This window comes from Salmo salar, chromosome 02 (assembly GCF_965601325.2).
Source record: "Salmo salar chromosome 02, fSalSal1, whole genome shotgun sequence".
Classification (NCBI taxonomy): Eukaryota; Metazoa; Chordata; class Actinopteri; order Salmoniformes; family Salmonidae; genus Salmo; species Salmo salar.
The window spans coordinates 81,838,798-81,857,113 of NC_138292.1; the positions used below are offsets into that span (position 1 = coordinate 81,838,798).

The 18,316-nt window shown below is 44.9% G+C and overlaps 1 protein-coding gene across 1 annotated transcript; it reads left to right on the plus strand.

Moving 5' to 3' along the window:
• Positions 1–1,476: 1,476 nt before the first annotated feature.
• LOC106564061 (ADP-ribosylation factor-binding protein GGA2) lies at positions 1,477–18,140 on the plus strand. Its single transcript, XM_045710857.2, has 17 exons — positions 1,477–1,761; positions 2,950–3,034; positions 4,324–4,399; positions 6,940–7,038; positions 8,879–9,002; positions 9,368–9,468; positions 9,578–9,658; positions 9,725–9,862; positions 10,458–10,539; positions 14,249–14,368; positions 14,695–14,961; positions 15,157–15,218; positions 15,422–15,543; positions 15,638–15,795; positions 16,169–16,338; positions 16,720–16,830; positions 17,500–18,140. The coding sequence occupies exons 1-17, from the start codon at positions 1,716–1,718 to the stop codon at positions 17,614–17,616; spliced, it is 1,959 nt and encodes a 652-aa protein (XP_045566813.1). The 5' UTR covers positions 1,477–1,715; the 3' UTR covers positions 17,617–18,140.
• Positions 18,141–18,316: the final 176 nt, after the last annotated feature.

Sequence of the window (18,316 nt, forward strand, 5' to 3'; positions counted from 1 at the left end):
TTACTGATGAATGTGTTTGTTCTGGTGTCTCTAGGTCCATTCTGAAAGCTGATTGGGGACATTATTACTGATGAATGTGTTTGTTCTGGTGTCTCTAGGTCCATTCTGAAAGCTGATTGGGGACATTATTACTGATGAATGTGTTTGTTCTGGTGTCTCTAGGTCCATTCTGAAAGCTGATTGGGGACATTATTACTGATGAATGTGTTTGTTCTGGTGTCTCTAGGTCCATTCTGAAAGCTGATTGGGGACATTATTACTGATGAATGTGTTTGTTCTGGTGTCTCTAGGTCCATTCTGAAAGCTGATTGGGGACATTATTACTGATGAATGTGTTTGTTCTGGTGTCTCTAGGTCCATTCTGAAAGCTGATTGGGGACATTATTACTGATGAATGTGTTTGTTCTGGTGTCTCTAGGTCCATTCAGAAAGCTGATTGAGGACATTATTACTGATGAATGTGTTTGTTCTGGTGTCTCTAGGTCCATTCTGAAAGCTGATTGGGGACATTATTACTGATGAATGTGTTTGTTCTGGTGTCTCTAGGTCCATTCTGAAAGCTGATTGGGGACATTATTACTGATGAATGTGTTTGTTCTGGTGTCTCTAGGTCCATTCTGAAAGCTGATTGGGGACATTATTACTGATGAATGTGTTTGTTCTGGTGTCTCTAGGTCCATTCTGAAAGCTGATTGGGGACATTATTACTGATGAATGTGTTTGTTCTGGTGTCTCTAGGTCCATTCTGAAAGCTGATTGGGGACATTATTACTGATGAATGTGTTTGTTCTGGTGTCTCTAGGTCCATTCTGAAAGCTGATTGGGGACATTATTACTGATGAATGTGTTTGTTCTGGTGTCTCTAGGTCCATTCTGAAAGCTGATTGGGGACATTATTACTGATGAATGTGTTTGTTCTGGTGTCTCTAGGTCCATTCTGAAAGCTGATTGGGGACATTATTACTGATGAATGTGTTTGTTCTGGTGTCTCTAGGTCCATTCTGAAAGCTGATTGGGGACATTATTACTGATGAATGTGTTTGTTCTGGTGTCTCTAGGTCCATTCTGAAAGCTGATTGGGGACATTATTACTGATGAATGTGTTTGTTCTGGTGTCTCTAGGTCCATTCTGAAAGCTGATTGAGGACATTATTACTGATGAATGTCTTTGTGTTTTATGACCGTGTTTATTCTTTCTGCTTGCATTTGGTATTGATATTGGTTTTCTGTAATTGATCTAATTCAAGGCTCATCTGTAAAAGAGACATTGCTCTCAGTATGACTCCCTGATAAAATAAAAGTTAAATAAAATAAATACATTTTGTATTATAGCTCAAACTCATAAACCACCGAGGAAAAGTTGTGACATCTTTTCAAAAACCTGCTGTGGAAGAAAATGGTTTCCATTGCATAGCCTAGGGACATGGCTCACCCGCGGAGAAGTTGTAATATAATTGGTCTGCGACTTACATTCCAAATTTCACCCCTTTCGTTTTATAGTCCACTATTTCTAACCACACGGATCTGGTTAAAATGAGTGTACTAGGAGTAGGGTACAATTTGGAACGTCATAACTTCTGACTAAGCACAACCCGAGTCACATGTCGCGGCTGTGGTCTCTTCAGACGAGTTGACAGTTCTTTCCGCCCGTTAACAGGACGGTGTGAAGTTTTGAGAAGACACCGAGTACCGGGGGAAGGCGACTGCAAAAGGCCATGGCGACCGGAGAGAGTGGCGGAGAGAGCCTAGAGTCGTGGTTGAGTAAGTTAAATGACACGGGGAATTCGTTTTTTTTTTCTAAAGAGAGTTTGTTAAATGTATTTCCTTTATAGTCGTGCGATTACATTTTGTCGTTTGACAATAACTTGGTTTCGTGGTTCACAGTTGGAAACGGTGCATCTTGAAGTTGTGCGTCACTGAAAGTCGAACCTTGCAGTGATCTCGCCAGTTTAATAAACAGGCTTTATATCACGTGATTTTCATGAGCGCTTGTAAATATGGCGAGCAATACTTTCAGCTACTAACTAGTTGAAACTGTCTTTCTGCTTTCGTTGTTGTCTCGCTACGTTGAAGTGGCGTTTTACATCTCATGTTTCCTTTGTAGCAAATTCCGCGGAGGGAATTACAGAATAAACAGTTACTAAGTTTGATTGCGAAGGGCAGTTTTATAATGTATTACCAATATGTTCTTTTAAACGCAACAAAATAGCTCTGAAAGAACAGGAAGTATGAGACAGGCTACATCTTGTCAGCCAGTCATGCGCTCATCCAGATGTTTTTTTTAAATCTTCTCCTTCCCTCGACTAACCTACACCCAGTGGTGGAAAAAGTACCCAACTTCTCATACTTGAGTAGTACCTTTATAGTCAAAGTGAAAGTCACCCAGTAAAATCATACATGAGTAAAAGTATTTGGTTTTAAATATAAGTATCAAATGTAAATGCTAAAATATGCTTAAGTATCAAAAGTAAAAGTGTAAATCATTTAAAATTCCTTATATTAAGCAAACCATACGGCACCATTTTTTAATATATTTTTTATTTACGGATAGCCAGGGACACACTCCAACACTCAAGACATAATTTACAAACGGAGCATGTGTTTAGTGAGTCCACCAGATCAGAGCCAGTAGGGATGACCAGGGATGTTCTCTGGTAAAGACCCCAAAAACTAGTAAAATAGTAGTACTTTAAAGTACACCACTGCCTACACCCACGGCACAGTGAGCTTCCGGTTCTAGTTCAATGTTACAACATCATCATTGTAGAATACACACTTGCAGGGACCTTCTTTTGATCAGAAGTGCAAACGTTTGTCTTTCTTCTTCTATATTTGTTTATATTTATATCCCAGGCAAGGTCACAGACCCATCTAATGCAAAGCTAGGCTAATTGATCTCTCTATCTCTCTCCTTTATCTCTCCTTTCTTTCTCTCTCTCACACTCTCAGACAAGGCCACAGACCCATCTAACTCAGAAGACCGGTGGGACTGTATCCAGGGCTTCTATGAACAGGTCAACCAGGAGGCTGATGGGTGAGTAGATACTATGGCTGTGTCCCCCAAATGGCAGCTTATGAACAGGTCAACCAGGGCAACCTATTCTCTATATAGTGAACTACTGATGACCAGGGCAACCTATTCTCTATATAGTACACTACTGATGACCAGGGCAACCTATTCTCTATATAGTACACTACTGATGACCAGGGCAACCTATTCTCTATATAGTACACTACTGATGACCAGGGCAACCTATTCTCTATATAGTACACTACTGATGACCAGGGCAACCTATTCTCTATATAGTACACTACTGATGACCAGGGCAACCTATTCTCTATATAGTGAACTACTGATGACCAGGGCAACCTATTCTCTATATAGTGAACTACTGATGACCAGGGCAACCTATTCTCTATTATAGTACACTACTGATGACCAGGGCAACCTATTCTCTATATAGTACACTACTGATGACCAGGGCAACCTATTCTCTATATATAGGGCACTACTGATGACCAGGGCAACCTATTCTCTATATATAGGGCACTACTGATGACCAGGGCAACCTATTCTCTATATATAGGGCACTACTGATGACCAGGGCAACCTATTCTCTATATATAGGGCACTACTGATGACCAGGGCAACCTATTCTCTATATATAGGGCACTACTGATGACCAGGGCAACCTATTCTCTATTATAGTACACTACTGATGACCAGGGCAACCTATTCTCTATATAGTACACTACTGATGACCAGGGCAACCTATTCTCTATATATAGGGCACTACTGATGGGCTCTGGTCAAAAGTAGACCTAGTGCACTAAGAGAAGGAGCCCAAATAGTACCCTTCCCTGTATAAAGCACTAGGGCCCATAGGTCTCTGGTCCAAAGTAGTGCACTATATAGGGAATAGGGTACCGTGTGGGACGTAACCTTGGACACAGCAGAGGCTAGACAAGATATTTCAAAAGCCAGGCTTTTTACACAGATAAGAAATGTTTTTCCAATACCACAAAGTTGTTATCATATTAGTTTGTCATCTCGATTCCACTATCATTCTGAGGAACCACTTGTTTGTTGTGTGGGACATCACTGAAAACCACTTCTCCCTTTTCTGTAATGTTATCTTCAAAATGAAGTGTTAGACGTCTCCCAGGAGACATAAAGAACCATTTATAGCAGTAGGCCACAGGGATTCTAAATGCCCTCAGATTGTTCTTACCAGATATCTTTTATGTTGTATATAATGCAGTGTTAGATAGTATTAGTTTTGAAAACACTGGAAGTTTATAAATCTACTCTCCTATTCCCAGTCCTCAGGTTGCCACTCGTCTCCTGGCCCACAAGATCCAGTCTCCACAGCAGAGAGAGGCTCTGCAGGCCCTCACAGTAAGACAACACACCATCATATTATTATACTATAGTAATAACTATACAATACTATAGTAAAATCAAAGTTTATTTGTCGCGTGCGCCGAATACAAGTGGTGTAGACCTTACAGTGAAATGCTTACTTACAGGCTCTAACCAATAGTGCAAAAAAGGTGTTAGGTGAACAATAGGTAGGTAAAGAAATAAAACAACAGTAGAAAGACAGGCTATATACAGACACCGGTTAGTCAGGCTGACTGAGGTAGCATGTAGATATGGTTAAAGTGACTATGCATATATGATAAACAGAGAGTAGCAGCAGCGTAAAAGAGGGGTTGAGGGAGGGGGGCACACAATGCAAATAGTCCGGGTAGCCATTTGATTACCTGTTCAGGAGTCTTATGGCTTGGGGGGTAAAAACTGTTGAGAAGCCTGTGTCCCCCAAACGGCAGCTTATGAACAGGTCAACCCCTCTATATAACAGAAGATCCAGTCTCCTCAGCAGAAAGACCCTCTTCCTGGAGATCTACTGTCCTGTAGGTTTTCAGTCCCTCTTCTTGGAGATCTACTGTCCTGTAGGTTTTCAGTCCCTCTTCCTGGAGATCTACTGTCCTGTAGGTTTTCAGTCCAACCCTCTTCCTGGAGATCTACTGTCCTGTGGGTTTTCAGTCCAACCCTCTTCCTGGAGATCTACTGTCCTGTAGGTTTTCAGTCCCTCTTCTTGGAGATCTACTGTCCTGTAGGTTTTCAGTCCAACCCTCTTCCTGGAGATCTACTGTCCTGTGGGTTTTCAGTCCAACCCTCTTCCTGGAGATCTACTGTCCTGTGGGTTTTCAGTCCAACCCTCTTCCTGGAGATCTACTGTCCTGTGGGTTTTCAGTCCAACCCTCTTCCTGGAGATCTACCGTCCTGTGGGATTTCAGTCCAACCCTCTTCCTGGAGATCTACCGTCCTGTAGGTTTTCAGTCCAACCTTCTACCTGGAGATCTACTGTCCTGTAGGTTTTCAGTCCAACCCTCTTCCTGGAGATCTACTGTCCTGTAGGTTTTCAGCCCAACCCTCTTCCTGGAGATCTACTGTCCTGTAGGTTTTCAGTCCAACCCTCTTCCTGGAGATCTACTGTCCTGTAGGTTTTCAGTCCAACCCTAATGTAGCATATCTGATTCAGCTAGTTAAGGTCTTGTTGAGCAGCTAATTAGTAGAATCAGGTGTGTTAAATTAGGGTTGGACTGAAACCCCACAGGATGGTAGATCTCCAGGAAGAGGGTTGGACTGAAAACCTACAGGACAGTAGATCTCCAGGAAGAGGGTTGGACTGAAATCCTACAGGACGGTAGATCTCCAGGAAGAGGGTTGGACAGCCCTGACATAGACTGACCAGGTGAATCCAGCTGAAAGCTATGATCCGTTATTGATGTCACTTGTTAAATCCACTTCATCAGAGTAGGTGAAGGGGAGGAAACAGGTTTTTAGCCTACAATTTCCTATCCCCAGCGGAAATCTAATTAACATTAATCCAACAATCCCCATCAATATCCATCTGTTTAAGTTAGAGATATGTATTTTTTGTTGTTGTTGCATGGGCTGCTTCTCAATCCGCCAGATATCACCCTTCCTCATCTGAGGTGAAAGGTGGCAGAGCTAGAGTGGTGTTTGTCAGACCAGGAGACATCCCACAAATCAGTCTGCTCAGGAAAACGTCAGTAGCGTCTGAATGGTTTGGCCTGAACACCAGTATTATGACCATTCTATTGAAAGATGAGACTCTCACCAAGGCGTTCTGCGTTTTGCTCCAGGACGCCCACAAGACTCACAAGCCTCGTCTGAAGGTCCCCCGGTACCAGTTGAACAAATGAATGGAAGGATATATGGAGATGGTTTAGTGCCTAAAATAAGGGGATAAATACATGTTAAATCATGAAAAATATCCTGATCTTTCTTATATATCTCAGATATAGGACAGACACTTCAGAACTAACTTCCTTTAGATTTTTTGGGGAGACTATCTGTTGTTCCATGGAATTAATCTGTTATTTAATGTGTTTCTATTGGCTAACAGCAGTAATGCCAAATTCAATGTTTCATCATATATATATATATATATAATTATTTTATTTTTTAATTTTGATACCTTAATGGGTCTTAAAATTCCAAATCAGATAGCTAAGTGATCCTTGGTATGACCATCATAAAACGATTCCATGTGTTAGCATGTGGTGACACAGGGCCGTCCTTTGTTACCTACCAAATGCACCCTATTCCCTATATAGTGCACTACTTTTGACCAGAGCCGGCAAAGGGTGACATTTGGGACAAAGGCATTGTTAATGTTTAGGGCTGTGGGGTCATGTGATGCCTGTTGATGGTTAACTAAGGTTGTTGAATCTAAACTGTATTTCCTGTGCTGTGCCTGGGATAAGATCCTAAAGGGATCTGTTTCAGTAGTTTCATTCAGTTCCATTCTCTGGGAGGAAAAAGATTTTCCATTTTGGCTCCTAGACAGTGTAGATACACTTCCTGTAGAACCTATAGAATTCTGACATCACTGTTTCCCACAGGTTCTAGAAGCCTGCATGAACAACTGTGGCAAGAGGTTCCACAGTGAGGCGGCAAAGTTCCGCTTCCTCAATGAACTCATCAAAGTCCTGTCTCCAAAGGTATGAATAACCCCAATGGTTTTGAAAGGAAAGTTTCTGTGGTCATCCCAAATGGCAGCCTATCTTGACTGGGGCCCTGGTCAAAAGTAATGTACTCGAAAGGGAATAGGGTGCCATTTGGGACCTAGAGTCTGTTAGGTTTCTGTGCAACAGAATCAGGAAGGAGTGATTTGTATTAAAGGAGAGTTATATTATTTGTGTCTCCAATGTAATCCAGTCAGTTATTGTATTAAAGGGGTGTTGTGTTAATAGTGTCTTCAGTGTAATCCAGTCAGTTATTGTATTAAAGGGGAGTTGTTAGTGTCTCCAGTGTAATCCAGTCAGTTATTGTATTAAAGGGGAGTTGTGTTATCAGTGTCTCCAGTGTAATCGAGTCAGTTATTGTATTAAAGGGGAGGTGTGTTATCAGTGTCTCCAGTGTAATCCAGTCAGTTATTGTATTAAAGGGGAGTTGTGTTATCAGTGTCTCCAGTGTAATCCAGTCAGTTATTGTATTAAAGGGGAGTTGTGTTATCAGTGTCTCCAGTGTAATCCAGTCAGTTATTGTATTAAAGGGGAGTTGTGTTATCAGTGTCTCCAGTGTAATCCAGTCAGTTATTGTATTAAAGGGGAGTTGTGTTATCAGTGTCTCCAGTGTAATCCAGTCAGTTATTGTATTAAAGGGGAGTTGTGTCTCCAGTGTAATCCAGTCAGTTATTGTATTAAAGGGGAGTTGTGTTATCAGTGTCTCCAGTGTAATCCAGTCAGTTATTGTATTAAAGGGGAGTTGTGTTATCAGTGTCTCCAGTGTAATCCAGTCAGTTATTGTATTAAAGGGGAGTTGTGTTATCAGTGTCTCCAGTGTAATCCAGTCAGTTATTGTATTAAAGGGGAGTTGTGTTATCAGTGTCTCCAGTGTAATCCAGTCATTTATTGTATGTAGGAACATTTAATCTTCATTTAAGGTGTGATAGAGACTGATGAATGATCAAAGGCTTTTTAATGGGGGCTGTCTATCTGAGATAACAGTTGATGAATTCATTCACTCACTCATTCACTCATCTATCCATCCCTCTTGTGCTTCTGCCTCCTCATTGCTTGCTCTTTGTGGTTTAGGCTGGGTTACTGTAGAGCTCTTTGTGGTTTAGGCTGGGTTACTGTAGTTTAGGCTGGGTTACTGTAGTTTAGGCTGGGTTACTGTAGTTTAGGCTGGGTTACTTTAGAGCTCTTTGTGACTGCTGCTGAAGTAAAAAGGGCTTTAGAAAATACATGTGAATGATTGATCTGCAGTTCCTGGGTCAGTGGTGCGGAGGTGAAGCTGAAACTGTGTGTGTGTGTGTGTGGTGTGTGTGTGTGTGTGTGTGTGTGTGTGTGTGTGTGTTTTTGTTAATAGTTCCTGGGTCAGTGGAGTGGTACGGAGGTGAAGCTGAAACTGTGTGTGTGTGTGTTTTAATAGTTCCTGGGTCAGTGGAGTGGTGCGGAGGTGAAGCTGAAACTGTGTGTGTGTGTGTGTGTTTTAATAGTTCCTGGGTCAGTGGAGTGGTGCGGAGGTGAAGCTGAAACTGTGTGTGTGTGTGTGTGTTTTAATAGTTCCTGGGTCAGTGGAGTGGTGCGGAGGTGAAGCTGAAACTGTGTGTGTGTGTGTGTGTTTTAATAGTTCCTGGGTCAGTGGAGTGGTGCGGAGGTGAAGCTGAAACTGTGTGTGTGTGTTTTTTAATAGTTCCTGGGTCAGTGGAGTGGTGCGGAGGTGAAGCTGAAACTGTGTGTGTGTGTGTGTGTGTGTGTGTGTGTGTGTGTGTGTGTGTGTGTGTGTGTGTGTGTGTGTGTGTGTGTGTGTGTGTGTGTGTGTGTTTTTTAATAGTTCCTTGGTCAGTGGAGTGGTGCGGAGGTGAAGCTGAGGGTGACGGAGGTTCTGTACAGCTGGACTTTGTGGCTCAAAGAAGAACCCAAGATTCAGGAGGCCTACCGCATGCTGAAGAAACAAGGTCCGTTACAACACCTCAGAACCTTTGAACCACTGCTCAGAACCGTTATACCTTAGAACTCTAGCACCTTAGAACCAGGAGGCCTATCGCTCAGGAAACAAGGTCTGTTACTGCTCAGAACTGTTATACCTTAGAACTCTAGTACCTTAGAACCAGGAGGTCTATCGCTACCTTAGAACTCTAGCACCTTAGAACTGTTACAGCTTAGTTTCAGGAGGCCCAGCGCATGTTTAAAAAAACCAGGTCCATTATGATACAGAACCGTTACAACCTGTGGGCCCAGGTCAAAGGTCGGGCTCTGTAAAGAGAACCGGGTGGCGTTTGGGGAAACAACCACTCATTGTCTCTCCGTGTCTGTTCTTCAGGCCTTGTGAAGAAGGACCCTAAACTCCCAGACACCATTGTGATGCCTCCTCCCTCACAGAGAGCTGAGGACTCTGTGTTCAACCAGGAGGACAAGGCCAAGGTGTGTGTGTGTGTGTGTGTGTGTGTGTGTGTGTGTGTGTGTGTGTGAGAGAAAGCCTTTTTTAGTTGATCTTCTTGTCTTATCTCTCTTAATGTGTGTGTGTTTACAGTTGTTAGCCACACTCCTGAAGAGCAGTAGTCCTGAAGATCTGCAGACAGCCAACAGACTGATCAAGAACACCATCAAAGAAGTGAGACCGTGTGTGTATGTGTGTGTGCATGTTGGTGATGGTTGACTGCTGTATTATTGTCTGTAGGAGCAGCAGAAAATGGAGCGTGTATCTAGACGTGTCTCTACCCTGGAGGAGGTCGCTAGCAGAACCAGACAGCTGAGAGAGTTACTACGGCAACACTGTCTCACTGGGCCCTCCACACACCACACTGACCACCTGAAGGTATGGGGCTGTTTCTCTCTGTCAACACTGTCTCACTGGGCCCTCCACACACCACACTGACCACCTGAAGGTATGGGGCTGTTTCTCTCTGTCAACACTGTCTCACTGGCCCTCCACACACCACACTGACCACCTGAAGGTATGGGGCTGTTTCTCTCTGTCAACACTGTCTCACTGGGCCCTCCACACACCACACTGACCACCTGAAGGTATGGGGCTGTTTCTCTCTGTCAACACTGTCTCACTGGGCCCTCCACACACCACACTGACCACCTGAAGGTATGGGGCTGTTTCTCTCTGTCAACACTGTCTCACTGGGCCCTCCACACACCACACTGACCACCTGAAGGTATGGGGCTGTTTCTCTCTGTCAACACTGTCTCACTGGGCCCTCCACACACCACACTGACCACCTGAAGGTATGGGGCTGTTTCTCTCTGTCAACACTGTCTCACTGGGCCCTCCACACACCACACTGACCACCTGTGTGTGTGTGTGTGTGTGTGTGTGTGTGTGTACACTAAACAGATACCGTGTGTGTGTGCTGTACACAGACGATACTAACACATGACTGTGTATCATGTCCTTCCTGTAGGCCCTCTACGAGAGCTGTGATAGGCTCAGACCCAACCTTTTCCGATTGGCCAGTGACACTGTCGACGATGACGAAGCTTTAGGTAATTTATCTACGTTGATCATTTAGTCTCTATGTATCCAGATCTACGTTGATCATTTACTCTCTATGTATCCAGATCTACGTTGATCATTTAGTCTCTAGAAAGGCAAGAACCTAGGAGAAACCTAGAGAGGAACCAGGCTCTGGGGGGTGGCCAGTCTTCTGGCTGTAGTGGGTGGAGATTTAATCTGTTCTAGTCCTTCTGTTCACGTCATGTCAAGTACCTCTAAATGTACTATTTTGTTCTTGTCATTTATGTCAGACGCAGTTTCCCAAATCCATAATGAACTATTTATGAGTCTAATCTGTTCCCTCGATTCTACTCTACTATGAACTATTTTTCATAATAAAAGTGAAATGTTTAATGTCCCATAGGCCGGATAGGTGCAGTGAAATGTGTTGTTTTACAGGGTCAGCCATAGTAGTACTGCACCCCTGGAGCAAATTGTGGTTAAGTGCCTTGCTCAAGGGCACATCGAATTGTCACCTTTTTCGACTTGGGTATTCGAACCAGCAGCCTTTCAGTTACTGACCCAATGCTGTAACTGCTAGCTAGGCTACCTGCTGGTTACTGGCCCAATGCTCTAACTGCTAGCTAGGCTACCTGCTGGTTACTGACCCAATGCTCTAACTGCTAGCTAGGCTACCTGCTGGTTACTGACCCAATGCTCTAACTGCTAGCTAGGCTACCTGCTGGTTACTGACCCAATGCTCTAACTGCTAGCTAGGTTATCTGCTGGTTACTGACCCACATGCTCTAACTGCTAGCTAGGTTACCTGCTGGTTACTGACCCAATGCTCTAACTGCTAGCTAGGCTACTGACCCAATGCTCTAGCTGCTAGCTAGGTTACCTGCTGGTTACTGACCCAATGCTCTAACTGCTAACTAGGCTACCTGCTGGTTACTGACCCAATGCTCTAACTGCTAGCTAGGTTACCTGCTGGTTACTGACCCAATGCTCTAACTGCTAGCTAGGTTACTGACCCAATGCTCTAACTGCTAGCTAGGTTACTGACCCAATGCTCTAACTGCTAGCTAGGTTACTGACCCAATGCTCTAACTGCTAGCTAGGCGACCTGCTAGTTACTGACCCAATGCTCTAACTGCTAGCTAGGTTACTGACCCAATGATCTAACTGTTAGCTAGGTTACTGACCCAATGCTCTAGCTGCTAGCTAGGTTACCTGCTGGTTACTGACCCAATGCTCTAACTGCTAACTAGGCTACCTGCTGGTTACTGACCCAATGCTCTAACTGCTAGCTAGGTTACCTGCTGGTTACTGACCCAATGCTCTAACTGCTAGCTAGGTTACCTGCTGGTTACTGACCCACATGCTCTAACTGCTAGCTAGCTTACCTGCTGGTTACTGACCCAATGCTCTAACTGCTAGCTAGGCTACTGACCCAATGCTCTAGCTGCTAGCTAGGTTACCTGCTGGTTACTGACCCAATGCTCTAACTGCTAACTAGGCTACCTGCTGGTTACTGACCCAATGCTCTAACTGCTAGCTAGGTTACCTGCTGGTTACTGACCCAATGCTCTAACTGCTAGCTAGGTTACTGACCCAATGCTCTAACTGCTAGCTAGGTTACTGACCCAATGCTCTAACTGCTAGCTAGGTTACTGACCCAATGCTCTAACTGCTAGCTAGGCGACCTGCTAGTTACTGACCCAATGCTCTAACTGCTAGCTAGGTTACTGACCCAATGCTCTAACTGTTAGCTAGGTTACTGACCCAATGCTCTAACTGTTAGCTAGGTTACTGACCCAATGCTCTAACTGTTAGCTAGGCTACCTGCTGGTTACTGACCCAATGCTCTAACTGCTAGCTAGGCTACCTGCTGGTTACTGACCCAATGCTCTAACTGCTAGCTAGGTTACCTGCTGGTTACTGACCCAATGCTCTAACTGCTAGCTAGGTTACCTGCTGGTTACTGACCCAATGCTCTAACTGCTAGCTAGGTTACCTGCTGGTTACTGACCCAATGCTCTACCTGTTAGCTAGGCTACCTGCTGGTTACTGGCCCAATGCTCTAACTGCTAGCTAGGCTACCTGCTGGTTACTGACCCAATGCTCTAACTGCTAGCTAGGTTATCTGCTGGTTACTGACCCACATGCTCTAACTGCTAGCTAGGTTACCTGCTGGTTACTGACCCAATGCTCTAACTGCTAGCTAGGCTACTGACCCAATGCTCTAGCTGCTAGCTAGGTTACCTGCTGGTTACTGACCCAATGCTCTAACTGCTAACTAGGCTACCTGCTGGTTACTGACCCAATGCTCTAACTGCTAGCTAGGTTAGCTGCTGGTTACTGACCCAATGCTCTAACTGCTAGCTAGGTTACTGACCCAATGCTCTAACTGCTAGCTAGGTTACTGACCCAATGCTCTAACTGCTAGCTAGGTTACTGACCCAATGCTCTAACTGCTAGCTAGGTTACTGACCCAATGCTCTAACTGCTAGCTAGGCGACCTGCTAGTTACTGACCCAATGCTCTAACTGCTAGCTAGGTTACTGACCCAATGCTCTAACTGTTAGCTAGGTTACTGACCCAATGCTCTAACTGTTAGCTAGGCTACCTGCTGGTTACTGACCCAATGCTCTAACTGCTAGCTAGGCTACCTGCTGGTTACTGACCCAATGCTCTAACTGCTAGCTAGGTTACCTGCTGGTTACTGACCCAATGCTCTAACTGCTAGCTAGGTTACCTGCTGGTTACTGACCCAATGCTCTAACTGCTAGCTAGGTTACCTGCTGGTTACTGACCCAATGCTCTACCTGTTAGCTAGGCTACCTGCTGGTTACTGACTCAATGCCCACTGACTGTGAGATCCCTGTGGCTCAGTTGGTAGAGCATGGTGTTTGCAACGCCAGCATGGTGTGTGCAACGCCAGGGTTGTGGGTTCGATTCCCACGGGGGGCCAGTACAAAAAAATAAAAATAATAATAAAAAGTATGAAATGTATGCATTCACTACTGTAAGTCGCTCTGGATAAGAGCCCATGCTCTAACTGCTAGCTAGGTTACTGACCCAATGCTCTAACTGCTAGCTAGGCTACTGACCCAATGCTCTAACTGCTAGCTAGGTTACTGACCCAATGCTCTAACTGTTAGCTAGGCTACCTGATGGTTACTGACCCAATGCTCTAACTGCTAGCTAGGCTACCTGATGGTTACTGACCCAATGCTCTAACTGCTAGCTAGGTTACCTGCTGGTTACTGATCCAATGCTCTAACTGTTAGCTAGGCTACCTGCTAGTTACTGACCCAATGCTCTAACTGCTAGCTAGGCTACCTGATGGTTACTGACCCAATGCTCTAACTGCTAGCTAGGTTACTGACCCAATGCTCTAACTGTTAGCTAGGCTACCTGCTGGTTACTGACCCAATGCTCTAACTGTTAGCAAGGCTACCTGATGGTTACTGACCCAATGCTCTAACTGCTAGCTAGGTTACTGACCCAATGCTCTAACTGCTAGCTAGGCTACTGACCCAATGCTCTAACTGCTAGCTAGGTTACTGACCCAATGCTCTAACTGCTAGCTAGGCTACCTGCTGGTTACTGACCCAATGCTCTAACTGCTAGCTAGGCTACCTGCTGGTTACTGACCCAATGCTCTAACTGCAAGCTAGGTTACCTGCTGCCCAATTTATTGTCTTTCATATTCTGTTCATTCTTGTCTTTCGTGTTGTGTTCCTTTGATTCCAGCTCAGATCCTGCAGGCCAATGATGAGCTGACCCTGGTGGTCAACATGTATAAAGATATGATGGGGGGGAGAGAGAGCAACATGATGAGAGGAGGAGGAGGAGAGGGCTCCATAAACAACGGTACATCTGTCTAGCTCTTCTCTACACCGCTCATACATTGTGGTTTTGTCTGTCAAGGTCTACTAACAGTGTGTGTTGTCTTGTGTTTGTTCCTCCCCCCTCCAAGGTTTTCAACTTGGCAGAGAACCGTGTGTGTGTTCTAGTGTTGTAGTGGTGTTTCAGTCTGAATGTCTCTGTGTTGTCATTTCAGTGGAGTGTTGTCTCTATCCCTAGGACAGAGTACCTTGTGTGTGTTCTGTTCTAGTGTTGTAGTGTGACTTCATAGAGGACGTGTTGTTTCAGTGTGAATCTCAGTAGTTGTATTTTCATATAGTCTCCATCCCCAGGTCCCAGCAGCCCCAGAGAGATAAAGAGTTACCATCTAATAGACCTGTCGGCCCTGGACTCTCCACAGACACATGGACCACCTTCTAAAGACATGTCTTCCTCCGTCTCACCTCCCCACCACGTCTCCTCCTTCCTGTCCTCCTCCCCCTCTACCTCCCAGCCTCGGCTTGGCACCCCTCCTCCCTCTTCCTCCCCTCCCTCCTCTCCTCTCTCCTGTCAACGGCTCAACAGTACTCTCCTATCTCTAATCGATCTGGACGTGACAGGTTCGTACAGGTTCTGTTTCTTTAGAACGTCCCCCCTTTCATGTGGATGTTTCTGCTGTGATGTCTTCATGATCCAGATGTGTTATGAAACAGTATTCACTTCCTGTATCTGGACTGTAATAATGTTTGTGTTGACATGTTCATGATGTGGTTCTGTGTCTAATGTTAACAGGGATACATGTGTTCTTTATTCAGGGCTGGATAAACCAGCATCGTCTCAAAGCCAGAGCAGCACGTACTACCATGAAGTACTCCAGGTACCAGTTACCTCTGTTTGTGCCCTAAATGGCTCCCTATTCCCTACATAGTGCACTACTTTGGACCAGAATGGCTCCCTATTCCCTACATAGTGCACTACTTTGGACCAGGGCCCATAGGGTCACAACAACACCAGATCATATTTACACTGATTTGTTCCTCTTCAACACAGATGCCTATTCTCCACCCCCCTTTATTTCAGATGAGAGGAGGAGAGGAGAACACAGGGAGAGACCATTCCCTGACCACGTGGGTGTGTGGAGGGAGAGACCACCCACTGGTAGCCCGGGGTTGCGGCACTGGCTCGTCAAATGGGACTGACTGGTGAGGGATGGATGGATTGAGAAAGAGAGCGAGAGACAGAGATGCCTTGAGACAGAGATGCCTTGATGACTCAATCTTTTCTTCTTCCTATCAGGGCGTTCCTTCAGAATCGTCCAATTGTGATGTCAGGATCACCATCAAACTCACAGAGTCAGCCAATGACAGAGTCAGGATCTCCAGTGAAATCAGAGAGCTTCAATCTCCCAGAATCCTTAGCAGAGATCCACGTCCCGCTGGAATCCATTAAACCAAGTAAGGTTGTGTCCTAAAATGGCACCCTATTCCCTATAGAGTGCACTGTTTTTAACCAGGGCTAACTGGTAAAAGGGTACCATTTGGAACAGTTTTTGTCTTTTTCTTAAGATCTTTTAACCACAGTAATACACAGAATAGGTGTGTGTCCCAAATTGCATCCTAATTCCTTTATAGTGCACTTCTTTTGACCAGAGCCCTATGGGTGCCCTATATAAGGAGCCATTTTGGATGCACACTAGGAGTTACAGTGTTGTCACTACAGTTATCTGTGGTCATTCATGTTAATGGATACCTCTGGTATTTTCTATTTCAAGTCATCTGTTCTATGTTGGCACGTCTGAGGTGTTCATTTCCTGAATGTCTCCGATAGGTCGATTGGAGCCGATCACAGTGTACGACCAGAATGGCGTCCATGTTTCCCTCCATTTTGCCAAAGACCCGCCCCTGGGACACCCTAACGTTGCTGTGGTTATCGTCTCCACGGTGAACACCTCCGCACTTCCTGTTAAAGACATCCTGTTTCAGGCTGCTGTTCCCAAGGTAACAGACAAACGCCCAAACATGGACAAGACATTTTTATACTCCTACATTCTTTAAGTCCTTCCAATGCTTGAAGGCTTTAACTTTAAACAGTCTCTCTCCTTGTCTAATGAAGCCTTCGTTTCCATAAATGACTGGTTGACTGAATGACTGATTGAATGACTGACTGTCAGGGTTCCCACGGGTCCTTGAATTTGAGGGAATTGGGCCTGGAAAGTCCTTGGAAAGTCCTTGAATTTGATGTTTAAGAAGGTGTGAGAACCCTGGACTGATTGATTGATTCATTGATCTTACTGAATGACTGTCTGGCTGACTGAATGGCTGGCTGAATGACTGGCTGGCTCAATGGCTAGCTGACTGATCTCCCTGTCTGTCCTCCAGACCATGACAGTGAAGCTCCAGCCGTCTTCAGGGAATGACCTCCCCTCCTACAACCCTCTGCTTCCCCCTGCTGCCCTCTCTCAGATACTGCTCCTCTCCAACCCACACAGGGTGAGTCTACTGCTCAACCTGACAAACTGGAAACACAGAGATTGTTTTGTTATCGTCAGACCTGTGACTTGGCCGGCATTCATTCATAGGCGCATCATCAACAAGTGAACTTCACTGTCAACAATGTGGCTTTTAAAGGCAATCTCCCTGACGTTCGTGGCAATCACATTCAGGGTAAAAGCTGTGGATGCTATCTCAAGGGTTTATTGATGGTTTGTGTGTTATCTCCCTCCAGCATCTGTTATCTCCCTCCAGCGTTAGGTGTGTTTGATTGGAATGGTGATGGTTTGTGTGTTATCTCCCTCCAGCGTTAGGTGTGTTTCATTAGAATGGTGATGGTTTGTGTGTTATCCTCCCTCCAGCGTTAGGTGTGTTTGATTAGAATGGTGATGGTTTGTGTGTTATCTCCCTCCCAGCATCAGGTGTGTTTGATGTGATGGTTTGTGTGTTATCCTCCCTTCAGTGTTAGGTGTGTTTGATTAGAATGGTGATGGTTTGTGTGTTATCTCCCTCCCAGCATCAGGTGTGTTTGATGTGATGGTTTGTGTGTTATCCTCCCTTCAGCGTTAGGTGTGTTTCATTAGAATGGTGATGGTTTGTGTATTATCTCCCTCCAGCGTAAGGTGTGTTTGATTAGAATGGTGATGGTTTGTGTGTATCTCCCTCCAGCGTAAGGTACGTCTGCGCTACAAGCTGACCCTGGTCCACGGTGATGGAGAGCAGAGCCTCAGTGAGATGGGAGAGGTGGAGGACTTCCCTGACTGGGTCTCCTGGATGGGCCTCTGATCTGAGAGAACCCTGCATGGAATTCTACAACCTGACCGAGAGAGATAGACATTCTAGAAACTGAGAGAGAGATAGACATTCTAGAAACTGAGAGAGAGAGACATTCTGGTACCTGATAGAGAAAGGTTCTGCGGCAGAATGTGGAACCCTCTGCGATCGCTGCCTTGACCGCTGCCATCCTTGGAGGTTCTTAAAAATAGATATTTATTTAGTATTTGAAGTAGGCTCTGGGAGACCAGTCTAGTGTTAGGTGTGGGTGTGTCCATGTGTGTGTTCTTCTGTTTGTCTGATTGACCCGGCTTTGCCAACTCCATGCCAAATGACCCACCTGGGTTACGTTTCTCCACCTTTTTATACCAAACTAGACCAGGTGAACCAGGTGCCTCTGCTACTGACATGTTGTTCACCTGGCTCCTGTGTGAGCTGCTTGTTGTGTTTTTGTTCAAAGTCTGATTTGATTGATTGATGCCTCAGATACTACACTCTGAAATCTGTGATCAATAAAACAAAGAATGCTGTTCTTATCTGGAAGTCTTCTGTGGTCATTCTTTGAGAAAAGGTAGATTTGAACCTGTAACCTTCTGGTTCCTATCCCAGTTCCTAGTCCACAAGATTAGAACCTGTAACCTTCTGGTTCCTATCCCAGTGCCTAGTCCACAAGATTAGAACCTGTAACCTTCTGGTTCCTATCCCAGTTCCT

What these genes read in the sequence shown, in the direction of transcription:
- LOC106564061 (XM_045710857.2), top strand. Translation starts at nt 1,716, where the DNA reads ATGGCGACCGGAGAGAGTGGCGGAGAGAGCCTAGAGTCGTGGTTGA. An exon ending in ACCAGGAGGACAAGGCCAAG is followed by an intron (nt 9,469 to 9,577) that starts GTGTGTGTGTGT and finishes GTGTGTTTACAG; the next exon opens with TTGTTAGCCACACTCCTGAA. An exon ending in AATCGATCTGGACGTGACAG is followed by an intron (nt 14,962 to 15,156) that starts GTTCGTACAGGT and finishes TTCTTTATTCAG; the next exon opens with GGCTGGATAAACCAGCATCG.